General features: G+C 41.3%; 3 protein-coding genes across 5 annotated transcripts; 1 reads left to right on the top strand and 2 right to left on the bottom strand.

The window, feature by feature from the left end:
• Window positions 1-2490: 2490 nt before the first annotated feature.
• LOC130548528 (uncharacterized) lies at window positions 2491-5400 on the bottom strand. Its single transcript, XM_057325368.1, has 5 exons — window positions 5287-5400; window positions 4372-4636; window positions 3094-4298; window positions 2711-3013; window positions 2491-2639 (listed from the first exon to the last, which is right to left on the bottom strand). The coding sequence occupies exons 3-5, from the start codon at window positions 3521-3523 to the stop codon at window positions 2491-2493; spliced, it is 882 nt and encodes a 293-aa protein (XP_057181351.1). The 5' UTR covers window positions 3524-4298; window positions 4372-4636; window positions 5287-5400.
• On the top strand, window positions 5393-9191 carry lg25h19orf44 (linkage group 25 C19orf44 homolog). 3 transcript variants are annotated; one of them, XM_057324982.1, is made up of 8 exons: window positions 5393-5494; window positions 5782-5883; window positions 6590-7210; window positions 7318-7597; window positions 7862-7938; window positions 8017-8581; window positions 8667-8833; window positions 8953-9191. In XM_057324982.1, the coding sequence occupies exons 2-8, from the start codon at window positions 5782-5784 to the stop codon at window positions 9040-9042; spliced, it is 1902 nt and encodes a 633-aa protein (XP_057180965.1). In that variant the 5' UTR covers window positions 5393-5494; the 3' UTR covers window positions 9043-9191. The 3 variants fall into 3 exon arrangements, with proteins under 3 accessions (XP_057180965.1, XP_057180967.1, XP_057180964.1); XM_057324984.1 differs by having other exon boundaries at window positions 5481-5883; window positions 8017-8419; window positions 8492-8581; XM_057324981.1 differs by having other exon boundaries at window positions 5481-5883.
• Window positions 9192-9312: 121 nt separating this feature from the next.
• On the bottom strand, window positions 9313-15488 carry cherp (calcium homeostasis endoplasmic reticulum protein). The gene is made up of 19 exons (XM_057324980.1): window positions 15296-15488; window positions 14712-14885; window positions 14577-14612; window positions 13716-13876; window positions 12969-13106; window positions 12723-12874; window positions 12531-12642; window positions 12356-12445; window positions 12043-12256; window positions 11788-11945; window positions 11286-11709; window positions 10962-11203; window positions 10751-10884; window positions 10589-10675; window positions 10345-10503; window positions 10140-10256; window positions 9968-10062; window positions 9710-9895; window positions 9313-9544 (listed from the first exon to the last, which is right to left on the bottom strand). The coding sequence occupies exons 1-19, from the start codon at window positions 15321-15323 to the stop codon at window positions 9507-9509; spliced, it is 2745 nt and encodes a 914-aa protein (XP_057180963.1). The 5' UTR covers window positions 15324-15488; the 3' UTR covers window positions 9313-9506.
• Window positions 15489-17780: the final 2292 nt, after the last annotated feature.

Raw genomic sequence — 17780 nt, 5'->3', positions numbered from 1 at the left:
CATGCTGATTTGTTCTTGAACACAACACACACACAATTCTGTGTACAGTGAAAATTTACTTCCCCTTGTCATGGGCTGACACACACATACATAATAAAAACGGGCACACAGAAAAACAAATAAATCACAAAACTGCAATGGATTCTATTCAATACATCAGCTAAATATGTGTAGCAAAAAGACGACTTACTTTAACTTCAATAACTTGTGTGTTAGTTATGAGGGAAATAAAAATGATAAAGCAAAGAACGTTGCAGGAGACGGAATGTGTTTTCATGTTCAGTCACTAGGGGGCGTGTCCTAGTCGTGTCAGAATGAACCGAAAAGTGTGAAGTGTGTGATGATCTACGATCTTCTCTCCTGTTCAGCTCTTCTGGATCTGATGTCATAAATCAGAACAACAAAAGCTGCTATAGCAGCCACTCCCACCAGAGCAGAGATGACCAATCGGATCACAGCTTCAGTGGTGACACAGCTGTCATAGTCTGAGGAAAGAAAAATAAATAAATCAGAGATCAGCTGAAGTGGCGCATTTGGTAATTAATTTCTTTGTTTCAGAGCCGCTTTTGAATGAGCGTTTATTGTCGTGTTTGTCTCATCACACATGTGCATCAAGGTAATATACTTGCATGTGTAAATTGAAGATAAAGATAAATATGTCAGTGCACATCAAAAGTAATTTTACTTGCCACTATAGACAATAACATCGAATCTGTGTAAGTTCCCCGTCGCGATGCTGGTGATCATTTCATAAAGTCCCGAGTGTTGAGTTGTGATGTTTGTGATTGTGAGAGATCCCGTCTGATCATCCACCTGCAGTCTGGCTCTGAATCTCCCATTAAGAACATCAGAAAATACTGGGACTGTACCAGTCACTCTGTGAGCTATGAGGGACTTTTGCGGTCCAAACGTCCACATTATCACCTCCTTACAATGTAGTTCAGTAAGTTTAGTGTGTAGTGTGACAGAATCTCCCTCCTTCGCTGACTTCACTTCATCTATAACACAAAACACACCTGCAGAACACAAACACAGACACGGTTTGTCACAGATTATAGCAGCGTGCATTTCAATTGTCAATGAAGAATGTCTAAAAGAAGCTAAATGTTACAGAAACTTCAAAAAATCTGATCCCAGATAGCACAGGTACACCTGTAAGATGTCTGCTAAAGATCTGGAAAACATCTGCCGTGTAAAAAAACATCTGCTAAACATCTTATAAAGAGCTGTTGTACATCCAGTCTAAATCATACACATCTTACAGACGTCTTCTAGAGGTCTACATGACACCTGACAGCAGACGTCTCAGAGATGTAGGGCAGATGAGCAAACAGCATCTGCCAGATGACTTGCAGATGTAAATGCAGACATCAAATAGATGTCTGCCAGATGTACGTGTGCTATCAGGTTCAAAATGTGAAAATGAGTATCTCTGAATCGCTCCCAAATGCACCAAACAGACACAAACCAGAATTCAAACTATATCCCATAATAGCAATAATTTACTTTTTAGGAATAACCGTGAATGCAAATGCTGTAAAACACACAAAACTTAAATATAAGAAAGTCATAAAAACCTATTTATCACTCACCGATTAGACGCCACGTGCACAAACAGAACAATAACGTGTGAAACATGTTCTCCGCCATTTCAGTCCAGAAATCTGAAAGGACGAAATTCTAATCTTGCAACTCTTGAATGCTGATGAACAGTCACTCGGTGGTAAAATGACTTGTGTGGTATTCTGAAGTGATCAAAAAGTGTACATTTGGCAAAAACAAAGTTCTGTGTGTATGTGGATGTGTTTGTTAAACTGTGCTATATGTATTTTAGTAACAGGAAGGAATATGACGCCAGATCTCGGAACACATCATATCATTATTTGTGTTTATCCCATTACATATATAGATACACATATAGATATTGTTCCTGTAGATCAACCAGTACAGTTAAAATCTCAAAGGCCATGTGTTCAATCCCAATGAACACACATATTAAACGTACAGCTTCAATGTACTGTCAGTAGTGTCTTCCAGAGTGATTCAAACCTGACATGTATTTAAAGCTAATATAACCGTATATAAAAGAGTTAGCAAGAGCACATTGGTATTTTAGGGGCTTTACAAGGAATACCGCCTTACAAACCCCAATGAGTGAGATAAATGGAACTGTACCCTCAAAACAGAACTGAGAGACAACTCAGTGAACTTCCATCTCCCTTTACATGCCAATTATTTTACATCATCTGAATTCGTCACTTTCAGTTCAAGTAGAAGCGGTCACACTTTTGTCAAGAATGCAAAGTTATTTTAGGAAATGACTATTCTTAAAACAGCACAAACATGTTGTCATTAGATGCATTACACGCTTGCATTTTGTTGCATTTAAACACAGCGAGACTCTTGCATCTCAGAATGAGAAAACTTTGTATTCAAAAATTCATTTGTATTTGTATATATACAAAAAAAGTGTCTTGTCCTGGAGACGATCTATGATCTTCTCTCCTGTTCCGCTCTTCTGGATCTGATGTCATAAACCAGAACAATAGAAGCAGCTACAGCAGCCACGCCCACCAGAGCAGAGACGACCAATCGGAACACAGCTTCAGTAGCATCACAACAGTTGGGCTGAGGATGGTCTGAAGAAAGAAAAACAAGATGAAGCAATGATCAGGTGAATGAATAAACACAAACTTCACGTGTGACTCACCTGAACACTTGTGACAGAGTTGATTGATGTTGAGATGTTGTGTGTGGTTTGAGATGGGATTGTTGATGACACATCTGTATGTGTTTGTGTCCTGATATTCCACCTCCAGAGGTAGAGAGAGTCTGATGTTGAGATCAGACACACTGATGCTGGACAATAAACTCTTTCCTTTGTACCAGGAGAGACTCACATGTGTCACATTCATCACTGAACACAACAACACACATTTTGACACTGAAGATCTTTCTGATGCTGGAGGATTCTGCAAACAGTAACTGCTGATCACAGGAACAGGAAGACGAGCTGGAAAACACGAGCAAAGAATAAAGATTAAAAGGATTGAGAAAAAGCGGTACCCGTCAATCATCTGTAAATTTACTCACCACTATAGACGATAACATTGAATCTGTATATCAGTACACGGATGCCATCGCTGAACCTGGCGCTGCTGGTGGTGATCATCACATAAAGTCCAGAGTGTTGAGTTGTGATGTTTGTGATGGTGAGAGATCCAGTCTGATCTTCCACCTGCAGTCTGCCTCTTAACATCCCATCATGAACATCAGCATATATTAAGATCTCCCCGTTGTCTGTGTAGAATTCAACTATGATAGAGTGATGAGATACAAATGTCCACTGTATCTTATAAAGCATGTGTATATTAGCAAAATTGTTATCTAGAGTGACAGAATTTCCCTCCATCACTGACACTGACTTCACTTCATCTGGATCACCAAACACGCCTGAAGAACAAAAGACAAGGTTTGTCACAGATTTACTGTGGACACAAACAACTACGCTTTCACACCACATGACTCGAAATGTTGTATGTTTATAACTCACCGATCAGCCGCCACGAGCAGAGACTGAACAAAAACGTGCGAAACATTTTATCCGAACGTGTTCGTCCAGAAGTCTGAAAACACAAAGCTGATAACTGTTTTGTAATAAATGATGAGTGCTCCTCTGAACGTCTCTGTGTGTCACTTCGTAAAAGTACACAGTCTGTCTGGTTTTCTCACCTATATCTCTCCTGGTAACAGGAAGGAACACTACTATTGGAAAAGGATTTATTGTCATTTTAAATTGTGTACTAACTGTTCAGTTTCACTTCTCTGTGGGCTGGCAAACACACGCATAACACAAATCAGTGCATGCAGCATAATAAGGCCTTTCAGAAAAACAAATAAATGACGAAATTGAAATGGAGTCTATTCAATACATGGTCATAGACTTTTATGTTATCAAAATCAAATCCCTTTATTGTCACTCAACCATATACACAAGTGCAACAGAAGGTGAAAAACTTGGGTGCAGTTCCGACCAACATGGAAATACGAAGTGTTTGTGAACAGCAAAGAAAGTCAATGTTCGTGTTCTGTCACTAGGGGGCGTGTCCTCCAGTCGTGTCACGATTAACCATCAGTAACAGAAAAGATCTCTAGATGAAGCGTGTTTGGAGATGATCTTGGTTCATCTCTTCTGGATCTGATGTCATAAATCAGAAAAGCTACAGCAGCCACGCCCACCAGAGCAGAGACGACCAATCGGATCACAGCTTCAGTAGTATCACAACAGTTGATGTAATCTGAGGAAAGAAAAAAACAAGATTAAACAGAGATCAGCTGAGTGAATAAACACAAACATCACGTGTGACTCACCTGAACACGTGTGACAGTCTTCAGTAGTGATGTTGAGTCTGGTTTGTGATGGAATTGTTGATCACACAACTGTAAGAATCACCCTGACACTCCAGAGGTAGAGAGAGTCTGATGTTGAGATCAGACACACTGATGCTGGACAATAAACTCTTTCCTTTGTACCAGGAGAGACTCACATGTGTCACATTCATCACTGAACACAACAACACACATTCTGACACTGAAGACGAAGAGTCTCTGGTGATGACAGGAACTGGTAGATGAGCTTTAAATATAAATAAATAAAATAAATGATTCAGAAATCAAACATGTTCACTGAGTGAGTCCTTGCCCAAAGTAAAGTTTGAGTCTGAATCAGATCTCTGAATAACATTGAGATGTCAGTCAGCGCGTGTTTATCACGCATGGGTATCAGTAAATGTGTACACTGTAAAAAAAAAGCTGCTGCGACAGAAATAAACCGTGAACTAATAGTTTTTCCTGTAAAATTTCAGGATATAAGGATATATAATAAATCGTTTTCCTTGTTTTTCTTGCAAATTTTACAGTTTTTGACTGTATTTCAAAAATAAACTGCAAAAAATTAAATCGTGTTAAAAAAAATGGTGCCAGCAATAAACTGTAAAATAACGTTTTCCTCTGTAAAATTACATGTTTTCTCGGTTTTTCTTGTAAATTTGTGGTCTTTTTCTGTAATTTTACGTTTTTTTGACCGTATTTCAAAAATACATTTAAAAATCTGTACATTTTACGTGGAAAATCTTTGATTTCGAATAATCCTGTAAAATTACATTTTTTTAAAAGTTAAAACTTGGATTTAATATATTTTTCCTAAATTATTTGCGTAAAATTCCTTGCCAAACAAAAACAGAGTATGTCGTTGGCAGTGCAAACGAACAGTTAATCTCTACTCACCATACGCAGTAACACTGAATGTGTGCGAGGTCTCCGTCGTGCTGCTGATGGTCATTTGATAAAGTCCAGAGTGTATTTTAGAGTCTTAGCTGTCACAACGGATTCACATTTGAGTGAAGGAAGTGAAGTACGTACTTCCGCCAGCTGCTTTTGGTGGCGTCATATCGTACGCGACGTTGTCACGGTAAACAAAAGGTCCGCGGGACACGTAAGTTATGCATGGAGAAAGCATTTTATTGTTAGCAAATTGACCTCTCACTTTTATTTATTCTGCGTGCTTTTAATGTTTCCGAAACGCTAAATATAGTACGCTTGTCTTTGCGAGTGTGCATGTGAGAAATAGTGCAATTCACGTCCATTATTCAAGTGTTTGGAGCTTTCGCGATGACTGTGGCAGATGAATAAGATCTAAACTATGTTACAAACTATACTACAGTTCACCAGAGTTTGAGTGTTTAGTTAAAGATGTGATGATGGTCTAACTAACCCGTCCAGATGTGCAGTCGAGGAGGAGCGAGGAGTTCAGTTCTGGACAGGGCGAATGCTCAGCTCTCAGGACAGAGGATTTCCATTATCTCTAAAGACAAAAGAGATGTGGTTAGACCTTTTCATATCTATAATTGCTTTAAAGGGGTCATATGACACTGCTGAAACGAATATTATGTTTTGTTTTAGATGTAATGCAATGTGTATACACGATTTAAGGTTCTAAAACGCTGTATTTTCCACATACCGTGCATGTTTGTATCTCCTCTTAGCCCCGCCTCTCTGAAACGCGCGGATTTTTTACAAAGCTCATAGCTCTGAAAAGCGAGGTGTGCTATGATTGGTTGAATACTGCAAGCGTGTGAGGGAAATGTAACGCCTCTTACCATATTTGGAACATCAGGTTCCAAAGCAATTGTACTGACAGGTACGCCCACCTTACTTGCGTTTACATTTGGGCGGTCTTAGTCAACTCATACCACTAACTGACGTAGATTTGTGGGGGTGTGGCTACACGAGGCGTTTCAGGCAGGTCTGGGTGAGCATTCACTTTTAGATAGAACGCATCTTCTGTTCCCACACTTTCATTTTTGCAATTTTACATGTCTAATACATGCATGTGCAACTTATAACACACCAAAGACAAAGAAAAACACGTATTCGCGCCATAGGACCCCTTTAAAGCAAATTATCATCCCAAAATAAACTTTCTGTCACTATTTTTTTACCATTGTGGTAATCCAAACCTGGTAACTTTGTCACACCATACATTTGTTATAGCTTCTGTTTTAGATGTGTTTGTGCTTTGTCTATCTAGGGAAACTTTAGAACGGTGGGGCCACAAACCACACAGACTCAGTTTTCAGACCTGAGCGATGTCTCTTCCACCTCACAAAGTAAAAATCGTGATGATCAGTATGATCTTGGAAAGAAGGCATTGGAGAACTCCAGTATGGGTGGTGGGAGCCGATTTCTGAAGAAGACCACTAGAGATGCCACCAGAGACGGACGCTCAAGTCCTGGCGGGACTCCTGCTGGAACAGACACGCTTGAGTTTATACCTCAACGCAGTTCACAGAGCGCGGCTTTGAGCAGACTCTCGCTCATCGAGAACCGCTTTAGAAACCAGAAGGTTAAAGGGGACGGACCTGGTGTCCAGACAGAACCACAGGGTACACATCTATCACTCCAGTCCAGCAGCGATCTTAGCATGACCGGAAGTCGTTTTTTGAAGAAAAAGATACCATCTGAACCTCAAGAGCAGAAGGTTCCTCAGAAAACACAGTTGAATGCTGTTACACGTGGTGTGAATGAACGTAACGGAAGGACATTTAGTCCGGACAGTGATGAACAAGACATGCAAAGACTTTTAGGAGATTCTTTCAGTTTATCAGAAGATATCGTGCGAAAACCAGCAAGTCCTCAACCGGTTCATAAGGTATTACATCATAAAGTCAACACTAAACCTCATGTTGTTTCAAACTTTCATCTCTAACCTGTATTATGATTTCAGAAGAGCGCTATAATTTTTTTGTCTCTTTCCAGTTATACAGGAAGAGCAGTAAAACGTCTAGTATACCTTCTCCAACTTCTGACAGACATAACCGACAGAATCAAGAGCTTTACAGTCGCGTTCAACCTTCACCATCACCATCACCTAATTCCTCCAGCAGACCGGTCTCACGCAGGGTCGTGTTCGCCGAACGGTCAGTGTCTTCTGAATCAGACCACAGTGAGATCAGATCGCTGGATGATCTCTTTCCTGTTGCTGCTGCTGCGTCGGATTTAGATGACACTGTGAGCGAGAGGAGCGCGGCATCTGATGGTCAGTCACTTGTAGATTGAGAATACATCTGCCACATACAAGACAATTATGTCAATTAACTTCACATCTAGAATACGTCTAAAATACATCTAGAATGCATCAGTCAATGAATGTTTTTTCAGTTAAAAATACAATGTAACGGAAATTCTACGTTAAATATTGGCTTGTCGGACATGTTTGCTTTTCTTTCTTTACAAGAAATGAAATCAGAAATGATCGGCAGATAGTATAGTTTTTTTTTTTTTAAATGTTTTTGTTCCACAGATTTTAAACTTCAGGTAATGTCGCTAGATGATCTGGCCCCCGTCCTCTCTGAGGTGTCTGAAATCTCGCTCGACAAGGTGTGTTAAATGGTCGACAGATATTCTGATTCTTTTATCGATTTATGAAGCGTAACTTACATTTTCTTTCTTCCACAGATTGAAACGAAAGCCAAAACAGAAGACAATATCAAAAAGTCATCCTATAACATCTCAACGGTTGATTCCCCACCCGCACCGGAACAAATTTCCGCAGCCTACGAGAGCGATTTCGAAAGCGAGATCCCATCTGAAGAGCCACCGAGCGCCAGCGAGATCTCCGAACATCTCACAGATGAAGACGTGGTCAGCGAGGCTCAGTACAGCTCCTACAAATCTCAGGATGATGATGACACTTTATCGGAATCATCTCGCTCATCCAGTTGCCATAGAGATTCTTACTCAGAATCTTCATCACAGTCAGGTTCGGATGAAACGGTGACTCAGGGTCCCAGTCCTGACCGTCAGGTGAAGGAGGCCGCTGTACAGACGCAGACAGACGGACTGACGTACCCGTCATCAGGTTGGTTTTTGTTGTCTGTAAATGTGATCTTGACATGTTTTGGTGAGATTTTCTTGATCGGTCGGTTCACAGGCATGGCTGGTGCAGGTCCATCTCTGGGAATGACTTATGTGGATCCGACTCTGATAGCCAGTCACATGGTCAGCGCTGAAGCCATGGAGAGTGAGTGTTTCATGCATATAAAGCTAAAGAACCAGCTTTTTATCATTGCAGTTTATAGTAGCTGATTATGTTTTTGATACTGCAGGCCTGACGTCCTACAGTCCCGCCATGTTAGCTCTGAACGACATGTTACGGCAGCAGTTGGCCCTCACCAGGGCTTTTATAGAATCTACCCGACATCATTACACATCAGTGCTGGAATCACTGGGACCTACCAACTACAAATACACCACACTAGAGGACACTAAAGAGGTGAGAAACTCCACTGCACTTAAAAGTGAGCAAGTGTCCAGCTGTTGAATCACTTGTCTTGTTTTTTCTTTTGTTACATGTTAACATTTTGCTTACGGTATCTTTATTTCTGTCTCTAGTTCATCCGCACTCACAGGCCACCCAAACTGAGCATTGAAGAAGCTCTACAGGAAGTTCTGAAGGAAATGAGAGACTATCATTACAATTAAAGAGAGTTCATCCCCCCCAAAATTCTGTCATTTATTCTCAGCTTTCTTGAACACATAAGATGTTTTGAGAAATGTCTCTGTGGTTTTGTGTTCATACAATGGAAGTCAATGGGGTTCAGTGTTTTGGTAATCAACGTTCTTAGAAGAAAGAAACTCAGGTTTGCAATGACATGAGGGTGAATAAATGAAAGAATTCCTATTTCCGGGTGAACTGTTAAAACACACCCCAAATACACAAGGTACGATCTGATGCTCGCAGCCTAATCAATGTCCCATTTAAAACATCTTTATTTTGTCTTATACAGAATTTCAGATTGAGCGTAAAGCAAACGAATCCCAATAACTGGGACAACACTGACATCTACATTGATGTTTTGATACATTACTACAAAAAAAACTTAGACAAGATAAAACATTCAAACAGATTTGACATCTACAGTAAAAACAGGTTCGACTGGTGACCATCACTCTGTGCTGGGGGCATCCTGTGGGTCTCTGGTAACTGGGGAAAAAGAGGAAAAACATTAATGCCTGTAAATAATTCAATTAAATAATTCAAAATAAATCAATTAAAAATTTTAAATAGTGGAGGTCTCAAGACTAAAGCAAAATTCTGAATTCTAGGTTGCTAGGTTAAAGCAACACATGAAGCCGGAACACCAAATACCTTTTTCTCGTGCTTTCATCCTTGCGACAAAATTGTAGCTTTTATTTCGCCTGTAGTTGATGTAAGGGTCATCCAGCTGGACTCCCACGCCTTTGTACTGGTCCCACTTGTCCCGAATGTCTCCGCCCTTGATGGGGTCTTGAATGCCCTGCTCTTTAGCTCCAAGACCTCCAGAACCGCTCCAACCTTTGAAAAGACCAGTCAATCACTGGTGAATCATTTTTGAGATCAGAGAAATGAAGTGACCAGATCACCTACCCATCTTCATGAGCATCTGATGGCCTTTGTTTTCCTCTCCCAGCCTGAGGTCAGGGGGTATCGCTGTAGGGCCTGAACCCAATCCGGAGGTGGAGCTGCGGACAGACAGTATTTTATGTCTATGTTACATGGCTGGAATGGGATGGAATTAGATTTTTGTTCTTGTTCTTACGGTGGTGTAGGACTGCGAGATTTTGCAGCGGGGCGTCTTTTGTCCGGAGAGTGCGATCTAGAGCGAGATCTGGAGCGAGAGCGACTACGGGACCTGGATCTGGAGCGGCTCCTGCTCCTACGCGAGAAATAATCACATTCGACTTCGTGTAGAGGCGTTTAAAAAAGCGATAAAATGTTAAAGCAGACATTTTCTCTTCCAATACCTGGAGCGAGATCTGGAGTAAGAGCGTGAACGAGAGTGGGATCTGGATCGTGATCTGGAGCGAGAGGATTTAGAAGACCTGGAGCTGGAGCGTGATGTGGATCGTCCTGTGGATCGCCCTCGGCTGCGCGACCGACTGCGAGAGCGACTCCCTCGAGTGCTAGCAGGTAAAACAGAGATCAGAACATTAAAAATAAAATAACAAATGTCAACCAAAGTGTAGTTCAACAAACAACGTTTCCCACCTGTTGCGTTTATCTTGATCCTTCTTTCGCCTCGCTCTCATCTTGGCTCGGAAGAACTCATACAGTCCGTTTTGTTCCCAACCCTCACTTTTAAATTAAAAGTATTACATGAAATGTGTATATGTACAAATCTTCATCATTGAGTGACTGACAGATATTTACCTGTTTCTGGGTCTGTCGTGAGAAGGTGGTCTGTAAAACGCCTCCACTGCGGCCAGCAGGCGGTCACTGGGGGGCATCGGAGGTGGCAGGCGAATGTCTTTGGAGTCCAGAGGCTTATAATCATGATCTTCGAGCTAAATTCAAACAAATAACACTATTAGGACAACAGAAAAAAACAATTACCAAAACGTAAAATAAACATCAAAATAACCTTCACAAGTGGTGCAATGAGTCCTGCGGGGAGGTCAAAGTAGGGGACGTTCGGGACCAGGCTGGGGTCGTCCTGGCTGACATGAGCCGGGTTCTGTCGTCTCATGTGAGGAGCCTGTCCGTTAAAACCATGAGGAGGGGGTCCGAAGTCAGGGTGCTGGCTACCGCCCCATGGAGGAGGTTCAGAGATTCCAGGAGGGGGAATCCTCTGGTTAGTATGGTGATGTGGGGGTGGACCAATATCTGACAACAGAGGAACATTATATCATAGTTATAATAATATTTCGTCTCAATGGTGTAATAAAAAATACCCTCAATAACGCACCTCCTGAGAAATCTCCCTGTGGGTAGTCGAAATGGTGTGGAGGATACGGGGGCCGTTCAAAGTGATGCCGCGGAGGGAAGTCGTCCTGCATGAAGCGAGGCGGAAAGCGGCCAAAGTTGTGAGGAGGCGGGGGCTGGTTGAAGGGCGGAGGCTGCTGGTGGGGCGGGAAGGGTCCGCGGAAGTGAGGCGGACGCTGCATGCGAAACGGAGGTTCCCTTTGGCCCCATGGCGGCGGCTGATCCTGCTGGTTGTTCCACGGTGGCTGATCGTACTGGCCACTCCATGAGGGCGGGGGCTCGTTCTGTCCACTCCACGGGGCGTCCCGAGGGCCGCTCCAGCTGGAGTCCATCTGCTCATTCCACATGCCCTCGTGGCTGTTCCAGGGCGGGCATGGGGGCGGCGCTTGAGTGGGGTCAAACAGTGGCTACGGGCAGGCGAAATGTTGTGTTAAGCTACAGTAAATTTATTACGCAATTTATTTACAGAACAGCTTTTCACTTACAGGCTGCTGCGGATTCCACTGTGGCATGTTGTGTTGCGAGTCGTACCAGCCAGGTTTACTGGATGACATGTCCGACGACGAGTCGGAGTCCGATGGGTGGGTCTGAGCGCTATCATATTCGGCAGGAGGAGGACCGGCCATCGATGGCTTCAAATCTCCTTATGACATCACAAGTTAAAAATGATGTTGAGGATGACAGCACGAGTAACAAGTTTTTTTTTTCATTTCAAGATGGATGACATCAAACAGGCTTACCGGGTTGAGAAGTCATGGAAGATTGAGGGTTTATCTCAGCTTCTACAGGTGCCAGCTGCCCGACTGCGGTAGCAGCGGCAGCGACCACCGCCGTCTGTTGCTGTTTCAGATTGGCTACAAACTCCTCGTGCTGAGTCTTCAGGGACTGGATCTGCTGCTGGAATGCCATCTGGATGGGCTGCACCACCGGTGCGTATTCCGTGATGAGCGACGCCTGGCGGAGATGTGACAGAGATGTTACCATGACAACCGTTTACATGTTGGACTACAGAAATTATTTGCTGTGATGTGGGTGCGGTGGAATCAGCTGTACCTGATACTGTCCGAGGCCCAGAGCGGGACTTTGGAGCTGCTGAATTGTGACATCATCAAAGTAGCCGTTCTTCTCCCACAGCTGCAGCAACTAAAAATGGCACAGGGTGGTTACTAGTGTGTTGCTAGGGAGGATAATTCACTTACTGTATGGATAATGTGATAACGGGCTCTACCCGTGTGATTTTCTGCTGTTTGTCCTCCTCGACCGCCAGGAAGCTGGTGCAGTAAATGGGAACCACAACCTTCTGTAAAGCCGCCAAAAGATCCCTCTGGCTTTTTCTCTGACTGCAGAGAATTCAAGAGTTTGGTTATTTAAAGATCAACCCTTGGTCGCTTGAGCAATAGCCAATGAAAACGAGTCTTACCAATGATGAAGGACGTCATTGGTCAGATAGATGAGATGTAGGCGAGTCTCAAAGTGGGCCCCTTCGGCTGTGATGCGGTTTCTGAGGTGAGAGGACATTAGTTCACAGTGCTGAGGAGTTTTAGCGTTATTAAACATCCAGTTCTTTCCAGCCTAAAGGAGAAAGACAGAATAATAAAATGTTAATTGACAGAGAGACATTTAATTTCAGGCTCGTTCATCAGCGAGCATGATTTCCTGCTCGTACCGATATGGCGTCTTTTGTGCAGGTGTCGATGATGGGCTGAAGGAGGCTGTCAAACTCGTTCATGTCCAGCTGAGTTTCCGCTAACAGCTTCTGCGTCTGCTGCTCCATCGCCAACGAGATCGCAGCCGTCACCTGCTCCTGAAAACCCATAGCAGATGGATTAAATCACTACAGAGTACATCAGATGTCAGATTTACTAATCACAGGTCCACAGTGTGAGATTCGCTAAATACAGATTCATGATGTGAGAATCACGAAAAGATTCACAATGTCAGATTCTTTAAACACAAATTCACTTAACACAGATTCACAAAGCCAGACTCACTAAACACAGATTCACAACGTCAGGTTCATTAAACACAAAGTCACTAAACAGACTCGCAAAGAGAAAACAATGACAGACTCATTGAGAACAGATTCAACATGATAGATTCACTAAGCACACTCACAATGTCAAACTCAATACAGATTCATAAAGTGAGATTCATTCAGTAACCACAGATTCACAATGACAGACTCACTGAGCACAGATTCACTAAACACACTCACAATGTCAGATGTCACAAGGTGAGACTCACTAAATCATTTTCACAATGACATACTTACTGAGCACAGATTCACAATGTGAGACTCACAAAATACAGATTCATAAAGTAATATTCAGCCTCACTATAGACCGATTTACCATGTCAGATTCACTAAACAGTTCAAAGCAAAGTTTGCCCCCAGATGTTACGTTTTATTTACCTGTCTGAGGCTGAGCAGGTGTTGCTCCTGCTGCTGCAGGTTCCACTGGCTCTGCTGGATGAGTTCCTCCATTGAAGGGGGGGTGGGCGGAATGGGTGGGGGTGGCAGCATGGCAATCGCTGGAGGAGTGTCAGCAGCCTCTGTACCCGATTGACACAGCACTGCAATGCACGATAACAAACACACAAAGACCACTGGCACTTAAACACAACTGATCCACAGAATAGTCAGCATAACCAATTTTATGCCAAATCTGATGGAAATGGGACCAGGGCAATTTTAGAATGGACATCGCAGAGCAAAGCGATTCAGTTCAGATACTAACGAACGCAGGCATTCATCTTATTTACGCATGCTGGCTCGTTCCCTTGTTTGAAAACAGTCCCATGAAAACCAGAACAAACAAGAATAAAAACATTTAAAGGCAAGGTAAGCATGAGGGAATGACATACAATCTAAAATCAATAACAGAGAAAGAAATTAAAATAATCACACAACAATTAGCTTGCTTCTTCCTTGCAATTTAGACCTGTATTGATCCACCATACAATTGGAGAATGTTTCTAACTAGATTTTGATTATTTCGATGCTAAAGCAAGTCACTATAAAGACTCAGGCATGGGTGGTATTCAATATGTATTGTACTGATTTGTATGTATATTTATGGATAAACAAGCAAACAAGTTTTAACATTATAATCAATTAAGTAGATAGAAAAAGACCCATTTTATAACCCAGGAAAAACACAAAGCCGCCAATCTGGCAAATGCAAAACAATATATGTCAGGCATTGATGATGCAGAATAACTCCACGGATACCAGGCAAAAGAAAACATGTCTGATCATCGCTCTTATAAATACCTTCCATTTTATATTCATCATCATGAGAAGAAGAATCTATAAAGGAAAAGAAGAATATACACACATACTGCTGTCAGAACAGATAGTCTACATCTATAATGTGCAGTGCTTTACAGGTTTGAAATATCAACGTACGTTGTCCCTGTTCGATGGCCAGTTTGTATTTGTAGTAGCCGAAATATTCTCCTCCAAACAGGAATGAAAACTTTGAGTTGTCCTTCTGCTTGTCCATGGTCATCTTCTCGAACTCGGGTCCATTTCGAGCGACGAACTGGGCCAGTTTGTCGATTACATTTCGGAGCTCTTGATCTGATGGAGAAACAAGAAATCAATGACTGTAACAAATAGTATAATGGCTGTTTACCAGGTCATCACATGCAAGTCTTACTTAAATTAACCATGGTTTTACTTCAATAATCATAGTATTACCTAATATTATAACTATTGATTGACATTTATAGTGAAACTATGGTAATATAAATGACAATGTGCCAAAAAAAACATGGTTACTATACTCTTATAATAATAAAACCATGGTTTATATAACCTCATCTCAATTCATGGACTTCATGATTCACCACATCCACACTAGATAGTCAACATAAAGTGAACAGGTTGATTTCTCTGTAAATAGCAAGTTTATTGATGTTTTGACGTAATTACAAGTAAAGCATCTCGCGCTGCAAGAGACACGCTCACACTCGCGCGCTGATTCTCACCTTCTGGCGGTGTTGAAATTTCCATCATTCTCCAGATTAACTGTCAATATAATTCATTGCAATTCATTGAGAGAGCATTTGGATAGGGTGTGAAACAAGACCTACTCGTTTTTAAGCATTCGCGATCATTATTTCAACATGAGTTTGTTATTTCACTGTGTAAAACGAAGCGAACGGAACCAGAATCTTACGACTTCCGTCGACGCTGGTGACGCGACGGCGTTTCGTTCTGTTGACGTCAACGCGCCCTCTGCTGGCCGGTGGTGCGAAGTTGCGTTCAACGGACGAGGCTGATTGAGGTAAGTATGAACGATTAAAAATGGTCATATAAATCAGGTTCACAATTAGTTTGTTAGCAAATTAGACACACGCAACATTCATGGGATTAAAAGATAAATGTTTATCTTAAAATCAATACGTTTAAAGACCTAAAATTGTTATTTGTTTTGATTCATGTTGGAATTTACAGATGTCAGTCAGGAGTTGATCAGTCAGGCTGGATGTTTTTTTTTTACCATTAATCCACATTATAACCATTAAATCCATTAGGTTTTTTTCAGCGGTAAGGGGAAGGTTAATTAATTTAAAACGCATTTAAAGTGATCTAATATTTGGTTAATGGGACAGACATTCATATGTAAAGTTTAATGGCCAGCAAATACTTAATCCTGCTTCAATAACCAGAATTTTTGGGTTATAATCTTTTTGGCTTTTTACCATCAAGATACTATCTCACCTCATCACTTGAATCACATTATATAAGAATAAAAAGGATTTTGGATTAATATATTTGGGCACATGCAATATTGTGAGCTGTCCATGATAAATTTAATGTTAGGTGAGCCTGTCAACACACTCTTATACACAAGACAAACAAAAAATATTCACCTTTGTAATGATTTCACTTGTAATCTTTGTAAGGCGAGAATTTGATTGTATTTTTAGATGTGTGTTACGCTCGGGTCGAGAGACAAACCCTCCATTCAGATTATACTGTAACTAGATTATAAACACACCAGCACTGATAGATTCAGACAAACTATGTGGGTGTTACATGTGAAAGAAATTTTTATTACATCTTTGGCTATTAAAAAAAAGAATACAATTTATTTATTAATAAAAGAGTTCCAATATAACAAGTTTAAAAGTATTAAACAATTTTTGGTAAACCATAAATAATGCATTGAACACTAATTATTACCCTTAATTTACCCTTCATGGCTGCCCCTCTGGGTTTAATGTAGATTGTTTTATTTAATTGAATGACTTAATTTACAAAATAATGTATTTTTATTTTTTATAAATAATAGATTTCATAAAACATGAATCATATAAATGTGTTTTAATACGCTGTATGGCACATGCATGGTATAATACACTTTCTTTCCCAGCTGTCCTAATCAATAATGTTGACAGGATGACAGAAAAGTCTTTTCGCTTCTGCTGAAGAGATCTCGTCTGGCGCCAGCTTACGAATCTGCCCAACACCTCCCACCTTCTCCATGACCTCCACCACCTCCCACCTTCTCCACGACCTCCAATTATGTCATGCGAACAAAGCTGAAAACGCTCTTAATCAAACCCAATTAATTCCGCTCCGTTTCCGTATTATCCCTTCCAACCCGTCAGCCTGTTAACTTCACCCTGCGCTGCATCCAGGGAGCAAACTAATAGATTATGCAATTAATTAGTGGTTAATTGTTCTTAATGAATACAGTAACTGGACAGGGGATTTAGAGCAACTTATCCCATTCTCACTAACAATGATCGCTCAGCGAAATAAAATTTTTACACAACGCAAGTGTACATTGCATTTTCGGCGTTGCCGCAAAGGACACAATTCTTGTGCGTTTGTATTCTTGTGTACGTACATATTTGTGATTGAATCAATTGGGGTCGACATGGTCATGTGCAGCAGTATTGTGACTTAAAATAACAAGTCTGTGTAATACTTCATAGTAGCGGTAAAAGTATTAAACAGGAAATCGTATTAGTAGCTGAGGTCAAGGATTAACCTTAGGTTTATGCCTGTTGCTATCACATGTGTGACTGAAGAAATATATGTCCAGTGACGTCATCATCATGATGAGGCATTTTAGCAAATGCAGAAACTTAAGCTATTATTTTATGTTAACTCAGCGTCAAACTTTGTGTTTTCACCCAAAAATAAACAAATGATTCAAGTTAAAACCCTTCTGAAACACATCTGAAGTTTAATTAAGGTTTAAAGATCAACTGGGACCACCAATATGACGTATGACACTGAAACGTGAAAGTTTATAAAGGAACCGTGAACACAACAGACTGACCCACATTCAGAGCATGAGACTGTATGAACCGGACATTTCCCTCAGACTGACAAACAAAGCTTTTCGCAGTAGATTAACTGCTGCTTTCCCATGATTCCTTTGTGCCAGAGCATCTGAACGCATGCCTACCCACAGCCCGGGTGCCAAGATGTGCAGCGGTCAGTGGCTGTCTGGGT

The sequence above is a fragment of the Triplophysa rosa genome, linkage group LG25 (assembly GCF_024868665.1).
Source record: "Triplophysa rosa linkage group LG25, Trosa_1v2, whole genome shotgun sequence".
Taxonomy (NCBI): Eukaryota; Metazoa; Chordata; class Actinopteri; order Cypriniformes; family Nemacheilidae; genus Triplophysa; species Triplophysa rosa.
Note: the sequence above shows the minus strand (reverse complement) of the source record. Positions and strands in the feature narration are given on the sequence as shown.